The sequence below is a fragment of the Oncorhynchus gorbuscha genome, linkage group LG01, assembly GCF_021184085.1.
Source record: "Oncorhynchus gorbuscha isolate QuinsamMale2020 ecotype Even-year linkage group LG01, OgorEven_v1.0, whole genome shotgun sequence".
NCBI lineage: Eukaryota > Metazoa > Chordata > Actinopteri > Salmoniformes > Salmonidae > Oncorhynchus > Oncorhynchus gorbuscha.
This window is the reverse complement of record NC_060173.1, coordinates 43,706,008-43,730,807: the sequence shown is the minus strand read 5'-3', so window position 1 is coordinate 43,730,807 and position 24,800 is coordinate 43,706,008. Positions and strand designations below refer to the sequence as shown.

Genomic DNA, 24,800 nt, shown 5'->3' with positions numbered 1-24,800 from the left:
CAACAAAGTACTGAGTAATGGGTAGGAATATTTATGTAAATGTGATTTCAGTTTTTTAAATTTTATACATTGACTAAAATGTTTTAAACATTTTGCTTTGTCATTTATGAGTTAGTGTGCAGATTGATGAGGGGGGAAAATTATTTAATCCATTTTAGAATAAGGCTGTAATGTAACAACATGTGGGAAAAGTGAAGGGGTCTGAATACTGAATGCACACTGAGAAACAACCCATGTTGTGGGCCGTTTTAAACTAATCCCGGGTTGCTAATTGGTTTGATAACAAACAACTTTGTTCAGTCACGTTACCTATCTAGCAAACAACTTGACAGTAGGTTTAGGCAAATTTAATTGTCACAGGACTGAAGGGTCTGCTACTATGAATCCTACCTTTTTTGAAGCACATAGGCCTATTGTAAGCTTAAAATTAGGGATGCATGAAATCGGTGAACATATCGGAATTGGCCAATATTCGCTAAAAATGTCAACATCGGTATTGGCCCGATGTCTAGTTTAACGGCAATGTTAAAAACTGATGACAAAGCTGATGTGCATACATATATAAACGTAGGGACATGACTTAATAATGGCACCCAAATGTTTGCGCAACACAGCATCCATAACCTAGCCCACAATGTCTGCTATGTGGATCGAGCAGTCAACAAGTCAAGCAGTCATTTGAAAGAGTAACAACATTTCAGCGAGACAACTCAAAGGCAAAATCCATTAAAGCCAAGATAATGGAATTCATTGCCCTTGACAATCAACCGTTCTCTGTCGTGGGTGATGTTGGCTTTCACCGACTGGTCGAGCACCAGAACACACTACCAGGTGCGCTATTTTTCAGATGTTGCCCTACTGGAGTTACACAGTAATAGCATCACTTCTATTAGCTTCACGATATACATGCTATGGAACGCCATTTGGGTCTTTGCGTGTCAAAACCAAATACAGTAGCACTGTCAAAGCTGTACAAAAGAAAAGTCTGCAAACAAACAAACAAACAGCGGCCCGAGTGATGTGACCGCAACTTCTGGGGTAGCTAGCTTTAGCTTAGTACCTAGCTAGCACCAATACAACCATCCTGAAAACAATGACCAGTAAGTATTAGCAATGACCGGAATCCTTGAGTAAGTATTAGCAATGACCGGAATCCTTGAGTAAGTATTAGCAATGACCGGAATCCTTGAGTAAGTATTAGCAATGACCGGAATCCTTGAGTAAGTATTAGCAATGACAGGAATCCTTGAGTAAGTATTAGCAATGACAGGAATCCTTGAGTAAGTATTAGCAATGACCAGAATCCTTAAGTAAGTATTAACTAGGTTGCCACTTGTTGTTCAGTTCATGAAAATAAATAGCTAGCGAGCCATTTAACCCTGTTGCCCAAAGCTTCCGTTATAAGCAGCCAGCTAGCTTCATCTGGCTAGTGAGGTTCGACCAGACCAGGTTGTGTTGTGCCTAATCCTTATTGTGGCTAGCTTCACAACAGTGAAATTTGCAGTTTTCCTTCAAAATAAAAAGTGTGTAATTGACAGTGATGCAAATTAATACAAATAGTAGAATTATGCACTTTTATTTTTGAAAGCTAACCAAAGTCCACTATTTTGCCTAATTCTTATTGTAATCCTTAGGTTTTGATTATGTCTGGATTCGAACCAGGGACTGTAGTGACGCCTCTTGCACCGAGATGCAGTGTCTAAGACCGCTGTGTCCATATGTGTGTGTTAACTATTTAACTGTGCTAGAATGCTTAAAAGGGAGCTAAAATGTGTTTTTTTTTTTGGCAAGGAAAATATTTGATAACGGCCAAAAATGTAATATCGGTGCATCAACTAGTTAAAACTATTTATTTCTGGGGCTCTTTGGTGCCTAAAGTTTAAAAAGTTGGGAGCAGTGTGTGTGTGTGAGGAAGGGAGGGAGTGTGAGGAAGGGAGGGAGAGTGTGTGAGGAAGGGAGGGAGAGTGTTAACTAAAGAGTGAACCGGTTTTGTGCAGTGTCTTCCCCTTACCGACACAAGGATATGCAGACCATTATGCATGTATATCATAGGAGGTTGGTGGTACCTTAACTGGGGAGGATGGACTCGTGGTAATGGCTGGAGCGGAATTCATTGTGCTGTATTGAGTAGAAGTGTGAATTCAATGACAGGTTTTTGGAGAACGTTAGAAAACATGAACAAGCTTCCGGGGGACGGGGCGAGCTGGATGCTAGGCCACTGAATTTCTCCACTGTGGTATCTCGATACTACTCGGTATTGTGATACTTGTCCTGGTAATGTATCGTTTGTAAAATTGTTTTTTGTGACAAGCCTAGCAGAAACTGATACTCAGCTATTCTGTGCTATCAATCCACTTGATGAATCTCCTTCATAAAGCACAGCCTTGTTAAGAGTTTGTGGGGGGGACTTGAAAGTAGCCTTATCCTATTCATTCAATTGTAGTAGATACATTATCCAGCCTATTTAAATGTCTCATCTATGGCCTCCAAGCATATTGAATTCTATTTAGCGAACTCCTTGACACTTGCTTCAGAGCATATCAGCAAACCTAGAGTTTTGAGACAGTTGATTAATGGTCAACAGTTAGCATCCCTTTTAAAACTGTGGTTCTCTCCCTTGCCCTCAACATCCACCATGCAGTGGAACATTCATTCATACAAACCGGAGCTTTCAAACCATTATACCACAGAGCATTCAATTATTGAGGTCATTCTAATACGAGACAAGCAGATATTGCATTCAATATTCATTAGAATGGGTTGCTTTTCCTCCTGTAGCCTAACGGAGGGGAAATATTGTGGGGTGTACACTGCTTCTCACTCTGTTAGTACTTCTACCTCATTGTGACGCTCAAATCCCCACAGGATCAAGTGTTATTTTAACTAAAGGCCCGGAAACAAACACCAGACAACAAAGAGTATATAAAAGCCCCATTTCAGCAACTGAATTTCATAGCAGCAGCTCAGTGTGTGTGTGTGTTACTGTTGTACGATTAATTGAATTCAGATAGAATGTGCAATATCCATATTGCAAGAGGCTGAGATTGTTCTTTAATACAACAAAAACTAGACTATGGTACCTCCAATGCACTGGAATCGGTACATCCACTTCCAACATGCATATAGGATGCTGACCAATCACAAGCAGGCACTTTCACTATCTGCATGGCATGCTGGCCAATCAGAATCGTCCCTGCTTAGCGTGTGCAGTTAGATGCTAGTGAAGAGAGAAAGAGCTTCACACAGCATTGCCAACCCCTCCAGTGACTGATTGGTAAAAATGTAGCTACTTTTTTTTTTTTTTTTTTTTTGCTGCCCCAGCGACTTGGTTGATTTAGCAACTGCTGTGCTGTTCTCTGCATTCTGCTCCTGGTCCACAGCTCCGCCTCCTTGCTTTGGACAATTTCTCATTGCATGAGCCTGAACGCTAGCATAAGCATAAAAATATATATTTGTCAATGCGCATGCGCAAATTAACGTTATGACGTTACTATGTCATGAAAGGGCTTCTAGCGACAAATGGAGCAACCAACAACTTTACTTGAAAAATTGTTGGCAACACTGGCTTCACAGACTGTCGGAAACATGAGTGCTGCTAGTGCTAATGAGTGTCGATTTGGTGCCAATGTGCGCATTTCCGGTGCTATGGCAGTATCTTGGCTACAGGCAAACCAATAGACCAAATACAAGTGTTGTGCAAAAAGTGCCTCAGAGTCATCGTGACAACAAGACACATTTAACTAGTCTCTGACCCCTCCTGTCTCAGCCTCCAGTATTTATACTGCAGTAGTTTGTGTCGGGGGGCTAGGGTCAGTTTGTTATATCTGGAGTACTTCTCCTGTCCTATTCGGTGTCCTGTGTAAATCTAAGTGTGCGTTCTCTAATTCTCTCCTTCTCTCTCTCTCCGAGGACCTGAGCCCTAGGACCATGCCCCAGGACTACCTGACATGATGACTCCTTGCTGTCCCCAGTCCACCTGGCCGTGCTGCTGCTCCAGTTTCAACTGTTCTGCCTTATTATTATTCGACCATGCTGGTCATTTATGAACATTTGAACATCTTGGCCATGTTCGGTTATAATCTCCACCCGGCACAGCCAGAAGAGGACTGGCCACCCCACATAGCCTGGTTCCTCTCTAGGTTTCTTCCTAGGTTTTGGCCTTTCTCTGGAGTTTTTCCTAGCCACCGTGCTTCTACACCTGCATTGCTTGCTGTTTGGGGTTTTAGGCTGGGTTTCTGTACAGCACATTGAGATATCAGCTGAAGGGCTATATAAATAAATTTGATTTGATTTATTGATCATTTGATGAACCATCCACTACTTTACAACAATTGCATGGTGAAAATAAAGCACCCAACAGCATCAAAGACCGTCAGCCATAGTAGCCACCTATGTTAAGCAGGCATTGGTTACCAATGCGTTTAAGTGCGCCCTAAGAAAAAACATCCCATAGACACATAGGTGATAGCTATGATAGATTGCTTTCTAAGACGACTTCAATGTGATGATAGTGTTGGTACAGTACAGCTTGTTTAACAAAATGAAGGGATTAGCTGAAACCGAGCTCACACATGATTATTACGCGACTACAACAGACCTTTGGTCTAGTAGAACAACCAAGCCCTACATTCGTTTGAAAGTACACTTTATTGATGAGAAGTTTCAACTGAAAGATTGGTGCTTGCAAACATCATAGGCTACTTCCCCTGGGATCAAAACGGGAGAAATCATTGCTCTGGGGTTGAGAGAAGCTTTAGCCGCCTGGAGCCTGAATGAGGAGCAACAAGTGTATATATTGATAATGGCGCAAACGTGGAAAAGCTTCCTATTCCATATACAGACTAAGGCTGCCTGAATAAATAATTAACTTAGATTATTTAAGAACTCAAAAGGAAATATGAACTCATGCTATTAATTAAGTGCTGTGCTCTGCTTATAAGCATACCCATTAAGCCCACTTCCATCTTTGGATTCAAATAAAAAATATTTATGCTGTTTAACATTTCAACCACTTAATCTGGTTATTGTATCCATAACAGCTTTTATTCTAAGCCAATCAGATGTTTTATTATTAAGTTACACAACTGTCTAAGTTCCCAATAGTGACCAATTTCAAAGCTGCAAAAATAATTTCAGCCAAGAACTCAGATAAACACATTTTCCAGATATTGTTTGGACCTTCTCAGATAAGTAAAAATACTTTATTGTACTGATATATGGACATGCAAGCATATTTCATGGGCATTAATGACTATTTCTTGCCAATTACAAATGTGTTTTTCACACTAGCAGTTGTGCCTGCATGTCACAGTTAGGGCTGTGGCAGTCATGAAATTGTCAGCCAGTGATTGTCAAGCAAATAACTGCCGGTCTCATGGGAATTGACTTAATTAACATAAACACATTCAGCATCTCCTGGCCTCCACACATAGCTACAAGCCACTGATGCAGTCCTTTGGAACATTTACATTTTAAAAAGTCTAATAAATCCATGTAATATAGCCTACACCATCACAATGAATCCATTATTTATTTTAGACAGGTCTAAAGAAACATGATATGAAGAAAAGGAACAGAAAGAGGAACAGAATAGCATACTCTGCGTTATCCGTATGTTAGGTCCTGATCTGGCTATGCCATATGGCTGTGGGCTACACTAGCTCATTAAGCAGACAAGATTTGCTTAGAATTACATGGCATTATTTTATAGTACAAAGAATACAATTAAACATAGCTGAAAAAATATAAATTATATTTTCTCCAAACGATTTGAGGCAGTGTGCACATGCAGCAATTCTTTGTTGAGTGGTTAAGAAACAGCTACTCCTTAATTAATGCTAAATTTAGAGTTATTTATCTAAAATTAGTTGTGATACAAATGTTGAGCTATATGTTTTGATTTTTAATACATTCTAAGGCTGCATGATGTGACTAATGATGATTACAAAAAGTCAAATGAAAGTCATGAGCTCTGCTTTGTTTTTGTTTTTTTGCACAGGCTGTACACACTTCAACAGTCTCTCGTTCACAATTTGTCAAGCACTTGATAATGCCTCGAATTCTCCGGCTGCATTTCCTTTGTGAGGCCATAACCCCCGTAAAAAAAGCACCTCTCACTCACATGATCAGGTCTTTCAAACAGGTTACAAGAGAAGACACACATCCGGGAAGCAACTACACGTGTCCTTATCCATTTCCGAGGCGCATATTGAAAGAACTGTCCACATTTACTTTTCATCAGCCAACAAGCTGAGTAGGTCTAACGAACAGCAAAAATACGAGCCTATGTCAATCTACTATCACCCATAGTACAAAAGTCAACCTATTCTATTCTGTGCAATAAATAAATATTCCAAACAGTCTGGGACAGTTGTGGGATGCGATAGATGCCAAATTAATACAACCACTAGCATCAAAAATCCTGCATTAAGCAATGCACCCCGATGCAACAGAGAACGTTTAAGCTTAAAATGTTGATCAACTATAAGACTATTTCTTCACATTATAAGCGCAGCAATGCACACACGGCAGAAGTGTCACGCCTTAGTCTTAGTATTTTGTGTTTTCTTTAATTATTTGTTCAGGCCAGGGTGTGACATGGGTCTTATTGTGTTGTCGTATTGGGGTTTTTTGTAGGCATTGTGGCTGATTAGGTGTGTGTCTAGCATAGGCTTGGCTGCCTGAGGCGGTTCTCAATCAGAGTCAGGTGACTCGTTGTCTCTGATTGGGAACCATATTTAGGTAGCCTGGGTTTCACTGTGTATTTTGTGGGTGATTGTTCCGGTCTCTGTGTTAGTTTACACCAGACAGGCTGTATAGGTTCTCATTCCGTTTGATGTTTTGTGTGTGTGTATATATATATATATATATAGTTCATGTATCGTCTATTATTCATTAAAGAACATGAGTAACCACCACGCTGCATTTTGGTCCGACTCTCTTTCAACAGACGAACGCAGTTACAAGAAGGCTATAAATATGAATGTTCCATTAGCAGGAAAACACCCATCTCAAGTGACCACAATTGTGATTTTGCTAGTACTGCTTTTATTACAAAAGGTGCATTTTTATTATGAAAATTATCTTCCCAAACTTGAAACAGACTTTCTGCGAATGTATGCCAGTTAGGCTCTACACCCGTTGCAAAGTGGATTATTGTGCTTAATTTGAAGAAGTTATTTGGCCACTTTAGTTGTGATACAACCCTGATTGAAACATATGCCTATGAGCTAGGCTACATGAGTGTGATTATGATTTGAAAAAGTAGCAAAAAAGAAAAAAGCATGCACTGTTTGCATTAAGCTGGGTATCATTCACAAGTGATAATATACACTGCTCAATAAAATAAAGGGAACACTTAAACAACACAATGTAACTCCAAGTCAATCACACTTCTGTGAAATCAAACTGTCCACTTAGGAAGCAACACTGATTGACAATAAATTTCACATGATGTTGTGCAAATGGAATAGACAACAGGTGGAAATTATAGGTAATTAGCAAGACATCCCCAATAAAGGAGTGGTTCTGCAGGTGGTGACCACAGACCACTTCTCAGTTCCTATGCTTCCTGGCTGATGTTTTGGTCACTTTTGAATGCTGGCGGTGCTTTCACTCTAGTGGTAGCATGAGACGGAGTCTACAAACCACACAAGTGGCTCAGGTAGGGCAGCTCATCCAGGATGGCACATCAATGCGAGCTGTGGCAAGAAGGTTTGCGGTGTCTGTCAGCGTAGTGTCCAGAGCATGGAGGCGCTACTAGGAGACAGGCTAGGACATCAGGAGACGTGGAGGAGGCCAGACCGTAGGAGGGCAACAACCCAGCAGCAGGACCGCTACCTCCACCTTTGTGCAAGGAGGAGCACTGCCAGAGCCCTGCAAAATGACCTCCAACAGGCCACAAATGTGCATGTGTCTGCTCAAACGGTCAGAAACAGACTCCGTGAGGGTGGTATGAGGGCCTGACGTCCACAGGTGGGGGTTGTGCTTACAGCCCAACACCGTGCAGGACATTTGGCATTTGCCAGAGAACACAAAGATTGGCAAATTCGCCACTGGCGAAATAACACTATTTGACACGTCAAATAAGCTTGTTGACCAATCAGGACCTGAATTTGACTGCACATCATAATTTAATGTGTTCATACATTTGACATAGTTATTACACATTGATTACACTGTCACTTATATGTCACAACGATTCATCGAGATGTATGCTATGATGCTGGTAGAGTTCTCGCACACCTACAGTGCTGTTCATAAAAAAAAAGCTAGCTAGCTCATGGATGAAAACTACGTTCCCCCAGGACCAGGATTGAGAACCACTACACATCCTATAGAAATGTTGTGCAACATGAGCTCTCATGAAGTGTTTGATTAGATTTGCATTGGTGTCAGAGTGCTGAGTACCAGGCAGTTAGCACGTTTGGTAGGCTACTAATGACCCTCAGCAGTGTCAGAGCTTGGAGAAGCCTAATTACCGTAATTAAACTTTGAAATGGAATTTGACTGCCATCATGACTCGTGACCACCAGTGTGGCAGTAATACGGTTCCCAAAACACCCCTAGTCACAGTCACACAGTGGCTTCATAACTTGGTGAACTACAACAAGATAGATTTCAGGCATTCATAGCTAACGTTAAATATATTTTGTCTTATTTTACTGTTAAATGAACCCTGCATTGTTATATAGATTACATTTATTTCAGGTGGGCTTAAAGGGTACAGTAGCACAAAAAGCACTCCCTCTATACTGAATTTAAATTACAATAAATAAACATTGTTCAATATGATCACAACTAACTGTGCATAAGAAGAAGAATAAGATCAGGGTTGAAGGATAGAAGACCTACAAGAGCTGGACAAAAATGCAAACAAATGAGGGATAAGAGGATGACTATTGGGTGACTGCTCATGCACTTCTGGGTGGGGGCATTGTCATATTGTTGTCCTTTATTCATACAGCTGATCCTGTTTTTGGTCCACCAGCTGTCCATTTGTAATACAAATCAAATCCAATTTTATTTGTCACATACACATGGTTAGCAGATGTTAATGCGAGTGTAGCGAAATGCTTGTGCATCTAGTTCCGACAATGAGTAATAACCAACAAGTAATCTAACTAACAATTCCAAAACTACTGTCTTATACACAGTGTAAGGGGATAAAGAATATGTACATAAAGATATATGAATGAGTGATGGTTCAGAGCAGCATAGGCAAGATACAGTAGATGGTATCAAGTACAGTATACATATGAGATGAGTATGTAAACAAAGTGGCATAGTTAGTGGCTCGTGATACATGTATTACATAAGGATGCAGTAGATAATATAGAGTACAGTATATACGTATGCATATGAGATGAATAATGTAGGGTATGTAAACATTATATTAGGTAGCATTGTTTAAAGTGGCTAGTGATAGGCCAGTGGTAGGCTTGATTACCAACAACGACGAGACGGCCTACAGGGAGGAGGTGAGGGCCCTTGGAGTGTGGTGTCAGGAAAATAACCTCACACTCAACGTCAACAAAACTAAGGAGATGATTGTGGACTTCAGGAAACAGCAGAGGGAACACCCCCCTATCCACATCGATGGAACAGTAGTGGAGAGGGTAGCTAGTTTTAAGTTCCTCGGCATACACATCACAGACAAACTGAATTGGTCCACTCACACTGACAGCGTCGTGAAGAAGGCGCAGCAGCGCCTATTCAACCTCAGGAGGATGAAAAAATTCGGCTTGTCACCAAAAGCACTCACAAACTTCTACAGATGCACAATCGAGAGCATCCTGGCGGGCTGTATCACCGCCTGGTACGGCAACTGCTCTGCCCTCAACCGTAAGGCTCTCCAGAGGGTAGTGAGGACTGCACAACGCATCACCGGGGGCAAACTACCTGCCCTCCAGGACACCTACACCACCCGTTGTTACAGGAAGGCCATAAAGATCATCAAGGACATCAACCACCCGAACCACTGCCTGTTCACCCCGCTATCATCCAGAAGGCGAGGTCAGTACAGGTGCATCAAAGCTGGGACCGAGAGACTGAAAAACAGCTTCTATCTCAAGGCCATCAGACTGTTAAATAGCCACCACTAACATCGAGTGGCTGCTGCCAACACACTGTCATTGACACTGACCCAACTCCAGCCATTTTAATAATGGGAATTGATGGAAATGATGTAAAAATATATATATATATATATATATATATATATATATATATATATATATATATATATATATATATATATATATATATATATATATATCACTAGCCACTTTAAACAATGCTACCTTATATAATGTTACTTACCCTACATTATTCATCTCATATGCATATGTATATACTGTACTCTACAACATCGACTGCATCCTTATGTAACACATGTATCACTAGCCACTTTAACTATGCCACTTTGTTTACTTTGTCTACACACTCATCTCATATGTATATACTGTACTCGATACCATCTACTGTATGCTGCTCTGTACCATCACTCATTCATATATCCTTATGTACATGTTCCTTATCCCCTTACACTGTGTATAATACAGTAGTTGTTTTTTTTTTTTTTTTTGGAATTGTTAGTTAGATTACTTGTTGGTTATCACTGCATTGTCGGAACTAGAAGCACAAGCATTTCGCTACACTCGCATTAACATCTGCTAACCATGTGTATGTGACAAATAAAATTTGATTTGATTTGATTTGATATATTTTACATCATTTCCCATCAATTCCCATTATTAAAGTGGCTGGAGTTGAGTCAGTGTCAGTGTGTTGGCAGCAGCCACTCAATGTTAGTGGTGGCTGTTTAACAGTCTGATGGCCTTGAGATAGAAGCTGTTTTTCAGTCTCTCGGTCCCAGCTTTGATGCACCTGTACTGACCTCGCCTTCTGGATGATAGCGGGGTGAACAGGCAGTGGTTCGGGTGGTTGATGTCCTTGATGATCTTTATGGCCTTCCTGTAACATCGGGTGGTGTAGGTGTCCTGGAGGGCAGGTAGTTTGCCCCCGGTGATGCGTTGTGCAGACCTCACTACCCTCTGGAGAGCCTTATGGTTGAGGATCAGCGGGGTGGAGATGTTGTTGCCTACCCTCACCACCTGGGGGCGGCCCGTCAGGAAGTCCAGTACCCAGTTGCACAGGGCGGGGTCGAGACCCAGGGTCTCGAGCTTGATGACGAGTTGGGAGGGTACTATGGTGTTGAATGCCGAGCTGTAGTCGATGAACAGCATTCTCACATAGGTATTCCTCTTGTCCAGATGGGTTAGGGCAGTGTGGTTGAGATTGCATAGTCTGTGGACATATTTGGGCGGTAAGCAAATTGGAGTGGGTCTAGGGTGTCAGGTAAAGCACTTCATGATGACGGAAGTGAGTGCTACGGGGCGGTAGTCGTTTAGCTCAGTTACCTTAGCTTTCTTGTGAACAGGAACAATGGTGGCCCTCTTGAAGCATGTGGGAACAGCAGACTGGTATAGGGATTGATTGAATATGTCCGTAAACACACCGGCCAGCTGGTCTGCGCATGCTCTGAGGGCGCAGCTGGGGATGCCGTCTGGGCCTGCAGCCTCGCGAGGGTTAACACGTTTAAATGTTTTACTCACCTCGGCTGCAGTGAAGGAGAGTCCACATGTTTTCGTTGCAGGCCGTGTCAGTGGCACTGTATTGTCCTCAAAGCGGACAAAACAGTTATTTAGTCTGCCTGGGAGCAAGACATCCTGGTCCGTGACTGGGCTGGTTTTCTTCTTGTAGTCCGTGATTGACTGTAGACCCTGCCACATACCTCGTGTCTGAGCCGTTGAATTGAGATTCTACTTTGTCTCTATACTGACGCTTAGCTTGTTTGATAGCCTTGGAGGGAATAGCTGCACTGTTTGTATTCGGTCATGTTACCAGTCACCTTGCCCTGATTAAAAGCAGTGGTTCGCGCTTTCAGTTTCACGCGAATGCTGCCATCAATCCACGGTTTCTGGTTAGGGAATGTTTTAATCATTGCTATGGGAATGACATCAACGCACGTTCTAATGAACTCGCACACCGAATCAGCGTATTCGTCAATGTTGTTATCTGACGCAATACGAAACATATCCCAGTCCACGTGATGGAAGCAGTCTTGGAGTGTGGAATCAGCTTGATCGGACCAGCGTTGGACAGACCTCGGCGTGGGAGCTTCTTGTTTTAGTTTCTGTCTGTAGGCAGGGATCATCAAAATGGAGTCGTGGTCAGCTTTTCCGAAAGGAGGGCGGGGCAGGGCCTTATATGCGTCGTGGAAGTTAGAGTAACAGTGATCCAAGGTTTTTCCAGCCCTGGTTGCACAATCGATATGCTGATACAATTTAGGGAGTCTTGTTTTCAGATTAGCCTTGTTAAAATCCCAGCTACAATGAATGCAGCCTCAGGATGTATGGATTCCAGTTTGCAAAGAGTCAAATAAAGTTCGTTCAGAGCCATCGATGTGTCTGCTTGGGGGGGGGGGGGGGGGGGGAATATATACGGCTGTGATTATAATCGAAGAGAATTCTCTTGGTAGATAATGCGGTCGACATTTGATTGTGAGGAATTCTAAATCAGGTGAACAGAAGGATTTGAGTTCCTGTATGGAGGGAGGTTTGAAACAGTCTTCATATAGGCTTTAAGAAGACAAGCTGTACTAATTAACAAGAAATGACTTAAATGTAAATGTAAATAGCAGTACCAATTAAGCCCAGTCCAGACTTTTTATATATTTAATATTATAAAGATGAAGTCTTATTAAAAAAAGGTTAATTAAGGTTAAAAAAAACTTTGAGAGATTCATCTATTATTTTACCACGACTTAAACACAGAGGGCAGTACATTTTAGAAATGTCTCAACTTAGATTTTGGTGGGCTTAGTAGGTACACTGACCCAATACCTCCATGATCATGTTAAAAGTTAAAGTTTGGTAATACACTACATAACAAAAAGTATGTAGGCACCTGCTCACCAGAATCATGGGCATTAATATGGAGTTGGTCCTCCCTTTGCTGCTATAACAGCCTCCACTCTTCTGTGAAGTAGTGAGGAAATTTGACGAACTGAGTTGTTGGAAAGGTGGCATACTATGACAGTGTCACTTTGAAAATCACTGAGCTATTCAGTAAGGCCATTCTACTGCTAATGTTTGTCTATGGTGATTGCATGGCTGTGTACTCGATTTTATACACCCATCAGCAACAGCTGTGGCTGAAAGACAAATCCATTCCCCGACGAAGGCCATGCAGCCGAAACATATATATATTTTTAATTAAAAACTGTTTCCATTGAACATGCCATACAAATAAAGGAGTTTTAAAATTAATTAATTATATGAAGTGCCTTAGTCCTCCTTTCTTTTTAATGACCAATTTACAACTTTTACCAAAGAGCACCTTGTGTCTACCGAGATCTACTATTGTGTACCTTAGCAGCGCTTCCCTTCCTCCTCTTTTTCTACAAGCCAAATCCACTCATTTGAAGGAGTGTCCACATACTCTATATATACAAAAGTATGTAGGTGTAATAACCTTATCATCATATGTATAACATATGATGCTCCAATGTGTACTTAACCATAAACATCAATGCCTTTCTTAAAATCAATACACAAGTATATTTTTAAACCTGCATATTTAGCTAAAAGAAATCCAGGTTAGCAGGCAATATTAACCAGGTGAAAGTGTGTCATCTCTTGCGTTCATTGCATGCAGAGTCAGTGTATATGCAACAGTTTGGGCCGCCTGGCTCTTTGCGAACTAATTTGCCAGAATTTTACGTAATTATGACATAACATTGAAGGTTGTGCAATGTAACAGGAATATTTAGACTCATGGATGCCACCCATTAGATAAAATACGGAACGGTATAAACGTTTTGTTTTCGAGGTGATTGTTTCCGGATTTGGCATAAGGCTCGTATTTCTGTGAGTTTATTATAGTTAAGTCTATGATTTGATAGAGCAGTCTGACTGAGGGGTGGTAAGCAGCAGCAGGTTCGCAATAGTCAAAGGTATATGGTTTAGCGAGAAATAGCAGACGTGTTATAATTCCTGTAATAACTTGCAGCTGAACTTGAACTTCCATAGAGAATATCTTGATCTACTTCAAATAAGGTCTGTGTTTCGTACAGGCTTAAACCGCCTCTGAGTTTTGTTACCCGTGTAAATTTCACTAGGATAAGGTAACGTTGGTCAAAATATTTTCATAAATACACTCTACAAAAAAAAAAGATCTTCGCATATATTTAGCCAATATTGATCAGAGTTACTCTGTCCTATGGATATCTACACAGTTATAAAATTGGCAAGGTGGTGTAAGCCTACACGAAACAGACCTTATTTTAAGTTAATCTAAAAATATCCTATGGAATAAATTAATGAAGGAACCGCTTTTCAGATTTTGCTAGAAGTTGTCATGGGAATTATGACTCACACTGTGGTAGTCAATTCTTACTATGCCCATTATTAAAATAGGATTTCCTGCATATAGAAATTACAGTTTGTTTTCAACAATCATTCATGTTATTTGAGACTAAATTGATTTTATTTATATATTATATTAAGTTAAAATAAGTGTTCATTCAGTATTGTTGCAATTGTCATGTGTAATATCTATATATATATATATATATATATATATAAAATAGTATTTAAAAAAATATATATATTTAAAATCGGTATCTGCTTTTTTTTGTCCTCCAATAATCGGTATCAGCGTTGAAAAATCATAATCGGTCGACCTCTATACTCTACCCTGACATGTTTAAACCATGTCTGATGGAATTACCAAGTTTTCACCCAATTGTTTGAAAATCGCAATTCATAAAATCGTAACTGCAAATATCTGAAAATAAATAAATAAATGCATTTAAATATTTTGTCCAAATCGTGCAGCGTGTTGATGTGCTGACATGCAGTTTGAATTCCGCAGCGGAGGGGGGTTTGGGGTCAGTTGTGGCAGGTTGGGGGGAGCAGGCAGGCACACATACATACATATCAGCAGGGTGATTCACAATGTCAGGTTGACAGGAAACACAATGCATGGGACAGTCACAAAAGATGGGGCACACAGCAAGCCGTGCAGATGCAGAGGGTAGGGAGGGGGCGCATGGAACGGTGGGGTGGACAGTTGGGGTTTGCCAAAATCAAGGGGGGCTGGAAGAGGGGGACGTGCAGCCAATTGTCCTGTACCACTTACGCCGGCAAAAGTTGCTGACCCAGGTGCAGGCACTGACAGTGAGGATCTGAGGGGGGGTCTGCATCGGTCCCAAAAAGTGTTCCCTCTAGAGGCTGAGCTGATAGAGCTGCTGTGATGTCTGAGGGGTGATAAAAAAATATATATTTATAAAAAAATTAAAAACACATGATTTCCATTGTGCTTTTTCTTTGTGGGGTTGCCTAACTGGCTTCTCGTCTGTCTATTCAACCTAAGAAAAGTTATTTTCTAACAGAAGGTAAAATAAATTAATATCACATTAAGGATAATTGCAATACAGGTTATTATTGGCGGATTTCAGCTTACTTCCAACACAGCGGCAGTTACATTAAGATATACATTTATGCCCATATCGTCCAGAGACAGTAAACAAAGCATTTTAAAGCATTTTAAGTCAGAAGGGAAACAGCAATACAGCTTGTGTTCGGACATAACTTAGGCCGGGTAACCATAACATGGCCAAAGGAGTTCCTGTGGTGGTTGATGTTATTGCCAATAGTAACTGTCAGTCAACCCCAGCGGGATTGGGACGTTGCTGAATCATTCACTGTGAGACTAGACCTAACCTCCAGGACATTCACACATGAATGGGACCTTTAAATTACATTGCCACTAGGCAACCTGGAAACAAAGGTCCCTATTTTCCATCTTGTTTCTTCCCTCCGTACACATCTCAGCCCTTCTGACTGAATGCCTTTCCAGGATCTTTTCACAGAGAGTGTTGGTATTCCAGTGCTACTCCTCCATGTCAGAGACAGGGAGGATGGAGGAGGACGGGGGGCTTTTTCAGGGCGAGTCAGAAGCTGGCAACTTGTCTCTGCGTTAGTAATGCTTAATGGATTACCAGCTGGCTTGCAGTCTGTCCTAATATCCAAGAGCTTCTATCAATCTGCAGGGACTCGACCAGGAACCAACGGCACATTGAGAAATGGCTGGTATCTGTGCAACTGAGGCCATGTGGGTTCAAACCATCACACTACTTTGACAGCCAGTGAGTGAGTCTAATGACATTGTGTTTGAAATAATGGCTCAAGGGAGTCAGGGACATTCAAGCCAGAAGCTTTCAAAAATGAGATTCTCCTGAGTAGAATAGAGGTGATCTTTGGGGGTGGGGGTATGAGGAGTTGGGAGGGACTTATTCCTTCAAGGCTGAGAAACAATGGTTATAGAGGCCACTTTGCCCTCCTTGTTCCCAATGGACCAGAGAGAAAAGCCGAACACTAAAAGCAAGAAGAGACTAGAGCAGGATATTAGCGGCACTTACAATCTAAAACAGAAATAATTATATTCTGGACTGAATCTCCTATCTAAAGTGGAACCAACTTAATAATGGGTCTGCGAACTTGTGCGACTGGGAAAAGGGAAAATCCCTGTCCCAAGTTGTGTTGTCAATGCCATCGGTCATTGCAAATGAAACCATTTTCTACAACTAATGAGGCTATTTAGTTTTACTGCAGCACTAATATTAGCTTTATTTTCTGAGTCTCCAAGGTCCCAGTTCGCTCCTAGTCTTATTATGTAGACCTGTAATTATGCAGTAGGGGGCCAAATAACATCCATTTTTCTTCTTAGAACAACTTATTTACGTAAATAAAATCAACAGTATGTAGTGTGTTATGATCATTATTAAACAGACCTTAAATGACATCCCTATATGCCAGCCATCAAGATGTAGCTAGGCTGATGAATCATCTTCAAAACCTGGGTGGTGGGCAGCTAGCCTAACTTCCCATCCAAACCTAGCTAGCAGATTGTAACGGGCTAATGTGATGCTCAATTAGCCGGTACAGGTTAGCAATACAAAGATCTACACCCATGCAAAAATATGGTACAAAACATGGATTTAAAGTAGAACTGAGTATTTTAGCAACATGAAATCTTAACTTGTTCATGTACACTCCCAGGTAGAATATCTTTTTTTTCTTCTTCTGACGAGCGAGCACTTAGATAACCTATAATTGCAAAAGTATGTGGACATCCTTCCAAATTTGTGAATTTGGCCATTCCAGCCAAATCCGTTGCTGACAGGTCTATAAAAATAGAGCCAGGCAATTTCCATAGATAAACATTGGCAATAGAATAGCCTTACTGAAGAGCTCAGCAACTTTCAATGTGGCACCATCATAGGATGCCACCTTTCCAACAAGTCAGTTTGTCAAATTTCTTCCCTGCTAGAGCTTCTCCGGTCAACTGTAAGTGCTGTTATTATGAAGTGGAAGCATCTAGGAGCAACAACAACTCAGCCACGAGGTGGTAGGCCACACAAGCTTAAAGAACAGCACCGCCGAGCGCCATAGCTCGTAGTGAGTAAAAACTGTCTGTCCTCGGTTGCAACACTCACTACCGAGTTCCCAACTGCCTCTGGAAGCAATGTCAGCACAAGAACTGTTTGTCGGGAGCTTCATGAAATTGATTTCCATGGCCGAGCAGCTGCACACAAGCCTAAGATCACCATGCACAATGCCAAGTGTCGACTGGAATGGTGTAAAGCTCGTCGCCATTGGACTATGGAGCAGTGGAAATGTGTTCTCTGGAGCAACGAAGCACGCTTCACCATCTGGCAGTCCGAAGGACAAATCTGGGTTTGGTGGATTCCAGGAGAACGCTACCTGCCCAAATGCATAGTGCCCACTGTAAAGTTTGGTGGAGGAGGAATAATGGTCTGGGGCTGTTTTTCATGGTTCGGGCCTACCCTTAATTCCAGTGAAGGGAGATCTTAACGCTACAGCATACAATGATATTCTAGACAATTCTGTGCTTCCAACTTTGTGGGTCCAACAGTTTGTGGAAGGTCCTTTCCTGTTTCAGCATGACAATGCCCCCGTGCACAAAGCGATGTCAATACAGAAATGGTTTGTCGAGATCAGTGTGGAAGAAATTGACTGGCCTGAACAGAGCCCTGACCTCAACCCCATCAAACACCTTTGGAATTAATTGGAACGCAGACTGTTAGTCAGGCCTAATCACCCAACAGTGCCTGACCTCAATAATGCTCTTTTTAGCTGAATGGAAGCAAATCCTCGCAGCAATGTTCCAACATCTAGTGGAAAGCCTACCCAGAAGAGTAATAGCAGGACGCTCTGGCCGAGGAGTAGGGTTCCTCACTATTGGCAGTCAAGCACACAAGCTAACTGGCTAAAGTTGGCTAGCTTACTAGCTACTTCCAGACACAAATGAGAGAGCACCTCACTCTGAACATTTTACTCGCCCTAGCCCGAGCTGGTTAGGCTGTTTTCATGTTATGTAGAATGTTAGTGACTAACTGTGCTGCTGGCAAAAATGTGATTACTTTCTTTGCTGACACCAGTCACTTTCAGCAGGTTTTGCATGTTCGTAAATTCATCAATTAATCTGCACTCTGGTACACTCAGACGTTAGTGCTCTAAAATCTGAGTAGACAGGCGGAGTGAATTTACAAACACAAGAGATATGCTAACTGTGGATAACAGTCGTTCAAGTTCAGCATAGCGATTTACATCTTTTGCAAGCTAACCAAATGATACCTGTATCTATCTAGCTGTAGCCACTGAAAAAAAAGTTAGTCACTCAATCACTTAGTCCTGCAATGACATGTCATCCTCCCAGCAGCTAGCTAGCCTATTAGCCACATTATGACAGACTTGTGATCATTTCCTTTGCTAGTTTGATTGTATTGACATTCCCTGCCTTAGTTATATTTGTCCGTTTTTGTCCAAAATAGTCAACTGAAACAGTGCATCCATTATGGGTGGAGGCAGCAAACAATATACCAGGCCAGCTGTGATTTACAACCTGACCGCAATATTTTTTGGACTACCAAGAAATGTATTGGTGAATTATATTAATCATGCATTGAACTGCATCCATCTATTCTACCATCAATGCCTTACTCTGTCATGGAATTTTGAATCAAATATAACCTTTTTTTTAAACCTCTTATAAAAGTTGTTTTTGAAGCATAAACTGTGAATGTGATATTATTATTGTGTGCGTTTCATATCAGCTAAGTAGTTCAAATGCTGTCATTTCCACTTGATTATCTTTATGAGTTCTGGTTTTTGTCGAACCACCTGCAACTGGACACAGACATTTCTAAGAAATGTTAACCCGAATCGAGAATTTAGACAGTATCTCCAAAGACATCACACGGAGCATCACATTAACCCGTTACAATCTGCTAGCTAATAAAACTAATGTCTGAGAAATAATATGGTAACAAAGTATCACCTCGCCTACAACTGTTGAAACAGCTCAGGGACCTCTAGCCAACAGCAGTTTTAACATTTGTTAGAATGAAAACAAAAAGTGTAAACAAAAGGTGTGTGTGTGGGGGGGAGAATCCTTCAGATTTCAATAGCTATTCAATTAGTCATATTCAATGATTCAGTAATTACTAGTAACGTTAGATGCTAATGGTTTTTCAGTTTTGTTATTGAGTGGGGATGTCAATTGAGTTAGTCCATATTAAAACATCTAAAAAGTACTAAAAGTTGAATACATCCAAATGTGGTTTCTTAGCTAGTTGGCTTGGCTAGAAAGCTTCCACATGCTATTGGAAAGAACTGACCGAACCGTCAAAGCATCCCAATACGTTGCACTGAAGGATAGCTTCAGTCTGATTATGATTGAAAAGCTCACATTGGTAAGGGAAGTTAACCTGGCTGCTGACATAGCCACGGCCAAACATAGTTTTACTTTGAAAATATAAAAACTACGAGGTCTGCGCTTTCACGATGGTTTTGTAACTGAGTAACATTAGCCAGCTAGTTAACCTAATCTACCTAACCGCTTTGCAAGCTAACTACAGTAGCCTGTTACATTAGCTAGTGGCACCAAGGAAACAAGAGTAACCTTGTTTTAGCTATCTACCTAGCTAGCTAGCTAGTTACTTATACTAGGCAAATAAGTTATTCAACAGCCTAACCAGGCACTTCGCTAGGCTAACAGTTAGCAAGCTAGCAAACAACCCAACTTTAGCTAGCTAAATGTTACCCCTGTTCTGTCAAGACTTTAGTCAGACAAGCTAGAAAACATTATCCACATAAACGAACATTTGTAAAGTAATAACGCTTGACTGTATACTCACATAAATATGGTTGTTAGACGGGAACCCAAGAGGTGTACAGTTTCTGGTCAATTGCTAAAGCCATTATTTAAATTTCACTCTAGTAGTTGAGGTCCTTTCAAGCCACTTTGTCTGCAGCTGAGTTCTGTCTGAGGTGGGAAATCAGAAAAATTCATATCCAGTGGCCTCGCTTGCAAGTGATTGACGTGTCCTCACCCAATCCTGTTAACCTATTTCATGCAAATCTGCACAACAGCCAATAAAAGTAGACCTTTCTGGAAATGGGCGCGATTTTGACAACTAATACACCAATCCAATTGAATGACGAAGTGGGTTTCGCCCTCTTCCTCTTGACAGTAACAGCAAAACAATAGCACGCCCGTCGACAATTAATTACAGTTCAGAGATACAGTAATTTGCAAGAACGCTCGCCACAACCTCTATAATTTGTCTTAAATTACTGTTTTTCTCATGTCTTCCCACAAATGTTAGGGCACTCTCTCCCTAGCCATGATATTACTCGAAAAACAAGGCTTTTTACAAAATATGCCACATCAACTCAAAAATGAAAAGGAACAAGTTAAACCATCTAACAAGGAAAAATACAACATGCTAGTTAATCTGGTATGTATTTTTATTCGGTTCATTTTTTTGCACTGCGACTTGATATAGCCTTTTTTTGTGGTGTGGGTTCATCTATCATTTTGCATTTACCTAGTGTAGAGTTCCCTCTAGTGGTACTAGGCCTACAACTGTTGCATACAACCGCTGCATACATTTTTGCATATAGTGTAAATAAAACGTCACTTTGTCCACAGAAAAGGCATTTTCAAGGGAATTAATAAGTCACTTACAAAAGGAGGTATAAGCAAGCAAGGTACATTATGCAGTCCAATAGAGATAGGCCTAGAGAATAAACTCTAATGAGGTTTTAGGAGGAACTAGTATAGAATTGAAATGAAACAGTATCTATTGAATGCAAGAGGGCAACAGAGAAACATACCTAATACTGGTGCTTGCTAATTAAGTACACTTGAGATTTGTACTGCTGCAGGTACAGTGCCTTCATTTAATTGTCTATTTTTGTTGTCAACAATCAACACAACATTCTCTGTCATTTCAAAGTGTAAGAAAAATGCTAACATTTGTAAACAATTAAAATAAACAACATTTTTAACACTAGTATATATCTTGATTAGATAAGTATTCAACCCCCTGAGTCAACACATGTTAGAATCACCTTTGGTAGCGAATACAGATTTGAGTCTTTCTGGGTAAGTCTCTAAGACCTTTGCACACCTGGATTGTACAATATTTAAAATAAAATAAAACATTTTCAAGATTAAATTTAACAATCATGTTAAACTACATTTGTACTCCTGAACTTTAAGCTTGCCATAACAAACTGGTTAAATATTTATTGACTCAAGATATTTCAGCTTTTAATTGTTTATTCATTTGTAAAAATGTCTAAAAATAGAATTCCACTTTGACATTACAGGGTATTGTGTGTAAATTCAGTCTGTAACACAACAAAATGTGGAAAAAGTCAAGGGGTATGAATACTTTCTGCAGGCACTGAGATTTCTCTTAATCTGAAAATATATTGGTTTGTCAGCAGTTCTTTACTGAAGCTCTTCAACATCAGTATTATAAGCTAGGGAAATATGAAAACTGAAAACTGACACATACAACCAAGCCATTTTCAAACCTCAGTGATTGTTTGGCCATTATAGCATGACAAAAACAGAGATTGAGAATTCATTTGAGGACATAGACACAAAGTATGTTAGCCAGTCCCAAATCAGACATTAGCCCATTCACTTGTACCCAACTCTTTATTGTTGGCAGATCTGATGAAACTGCTAGAGGGAAGTGGGAGCAACAACACAAGACTGAAGGATCAGACTGAGGTGTGCTCCCACACTGTATCAGGTTAGGTTAGATATGCTGAGTGGGCTGTCTCTCACAGTTGATAGTAAATTAGCAAATGTCAGGTCATTGAGCTCGTTGTGGTTTTGCAGCAGTCCCATATTTAGATGTCTGATAGCTATCAGTGAAACTGAATAATGTGTTGAGAACAGCCTGTGATCTGGCACCAGATGGATTATTAAAATACATCTATGAAAGTAGGCAGAGATTTGAACAGCTGGGAGTGGTATTTGCACCTTCAGTTGCTTGTTAGTCATATTATACAGCCGATTTGGCACCAACAATTTTTTTTGCAGAACAGAATGTTTATTGCGCAAAGGCTTCATGACACGGCTCATGGTTTGTGAGCAGATTAGTGAGCAGATTCTCATATGTGTGATTGACAATGACGTTCTGGTTATCCATGATTATTCTGTACAATATGTTGACTCTGCCTTATCAACACATTTTGTTTACCAGTATATTCTTTTTTAGGTTAAATACACACAGGGACAATATCCCTTTACCAATCTATTATACAGTATTGTGTAATATTAAACAGTAACATGTAAATGTGACTGTATGTTTGAACTGCTTTATGATCTCATGTGGTTTACCTGGAATTCACTTGAAACAACTTGGTGATAACAGTGTAATTACATTCTTATCACCTATGAAATAAAAAGTGTGGTGAAAGTAATCTATTGAAAGGCAGTGCATCTGATGTTAAATTATTGTACATTAACAACGTTGCTGGTACTAAAAAGTCAGAAAGATGAGAAGTGTGGCTTTTTGGAGGTTTAAACACATCATTGGAGCAGTAAAATTTAAATTCAGACTGGTGGATTCTGTATCCATCTGGTGTTGTTTATGTTGCTCTGTATCCTGCCATCTGGTGTTGTTTATGTTGCTCTGTATCCTGCCATCTGGTGTTGTTTATGTTGCTCTGTATCCTGCCATCTGGTGTTTTTATGTTGCTCTGTATCCTGCCAACCGGTGTTGTTTATGTTGCTCTGTATCCTGCCAACCGGTGTTGTTTATGTTGCTCTGTCCCTTAAGAAAAGTAGAGAAAGGTTGGGGTGAAAGATATGAGGCATTGAGACAGAGTTACTCTGAAAATGTGAAGAATCATCATAGATGACCACTGAAAATGTGTCCAGGCGCATTGCACACCTTTGACCTTTTTCTAAGTACATCCTTTCCTTTAATGGTTGTATAACCATTATATATATATATATATATATATATATATATATATATATATATATATATATATATATATATATATATATATATATATATATATAAAACAAGGGTCACTTTCCCCTTTGGATTTGGACCAAACTTCTTCCTACCAATGAGTAAGACATGGTGGGTGAAAAAAACAGTATCAATGGTTTATATTTGAGAAGAAGTACGAAGTAGTGCCTATAAGTAGTATGAAGTTGTGGCTTGTAGTATTGCTTCTCCATGCTATGTAATGTATTCCCTGTGAATCTGGAATGTTTTTTCCCCTGTTCAGAGAAATTAGTCACTGAAAAGTAGTATGAAAGTTATTGACTGGTCATCCTCACAATTCAAGCCAATCCTCTATGAAAGCAATTAAATGTGTCCTTCTCTTAGCAACTTAATGCTTCAACCCAACTCTCCTTGAATAGTCCAACAAGTGGCAGCTCTCTGAGAGGGCTATCCACATGGTACAATTCTCACATGAAGACTTTTCCCACAAGCCCAAAACGTTGATGGAGAAATGGACTTGCGACTAAAATATTATGACAACCCTAATAGAACCCAATGTCATTACCATTGCAAAACACTATACAGTGTGTGTTTGGGACTTTTATCATTGAAAACCATTAGAGACCATAACATTGCAACCATTAGAACTACTGTAGCCTAATGGTTTGCTTGTTCACCAAGAATGGTCTAACAGTAACTAATCTAGACCCTTTTTTAAGGGAATACACCACATACAAGGGGGATATTTTGTGGACACAGATTTAGTGTAAGACTAGGACAAACTGAATTACTTTAATGAAGGACTGGCTTGAATTGCAAGGATGACCACACAATGTATTTTCATCATGAGCCAAATCTATTGATTTTCTACCGCAAGTTGCAAATTAAATGTTGTGATTTATTTAATAAACACAAGAGACTTTTATCACGTCTAGTCCCGCCCTTCCCCTGTGGCGTTCTCTTCCCCTCTGGCGTTCGACGTCGCTGGTCTACTAACCATCGGTCCTGGCAACCACCATTATGCACACCTGCATCCCGTCAGTTACACGTGGCCCTCATTACTCCTTGATTACTTATCCTTCTTATAGCACTCTTCTGTTAGTAGTAGTTAGGCAGTATTGTTTGTGTTTCATGTCAGACACTTCTCTTCTTTTGTATCATTCCATGTTCATTTTTTTTAAGCTCACTAACTGCACCTGCTTTCTGACTCCCTGTGTCAATGTTACAAAAGTGGATTAAAAAATCAATGCTTATGTCACGACTTTCACCGAAGTCGTTTCCTCACCTTGTTCGGGCGGTGTTCGGCGGTCAGCGTCACCGCTCTTCTAGCCATTGTCGATCCACTTTTAATTTTCCATTTGTTTTGTCTTGTTTTCCTACACAC

The 24,800-nt window shown here is 40.4% G+C and overlaps 1 protein-coding gene across 2 annotated transcripts in view; it reads right to left on the bottom strand.

Annotated features, from left to right (window-relative positions):
• LOC124038173 (kelch-like protein 25) overlaps positions 1-20,416 on the bottom strand; it is a 46,647-nt gene extending 26,231 nt beyond the window's left edge. The window contains exons 1-2 of one of the 2 annotated variants that reach the window (XM_046353703.1): positions 20,288-20,416; positions 15,205-15,322 (exon numbers count right to left, since the gene is read on the bottom strand). In XM_046353703.1, coding sequence (XP_046209659.1) covers positions 15,205-15,268 — 64 coding nt within the window. In that variant the 5' untranslated portion in view covers positions 15,269-15,322; positions 20,288-20,416. The remainder of the gene's footprint in view (positions 1-15,204; positions 15,323-20,287) is intronic. The other variant, XM_046353712.1, reaches the window with a different exon arrangement.
• Between the last annotated feature and the right edge of the window lie 4,384 nt (positions 20,417-24,800).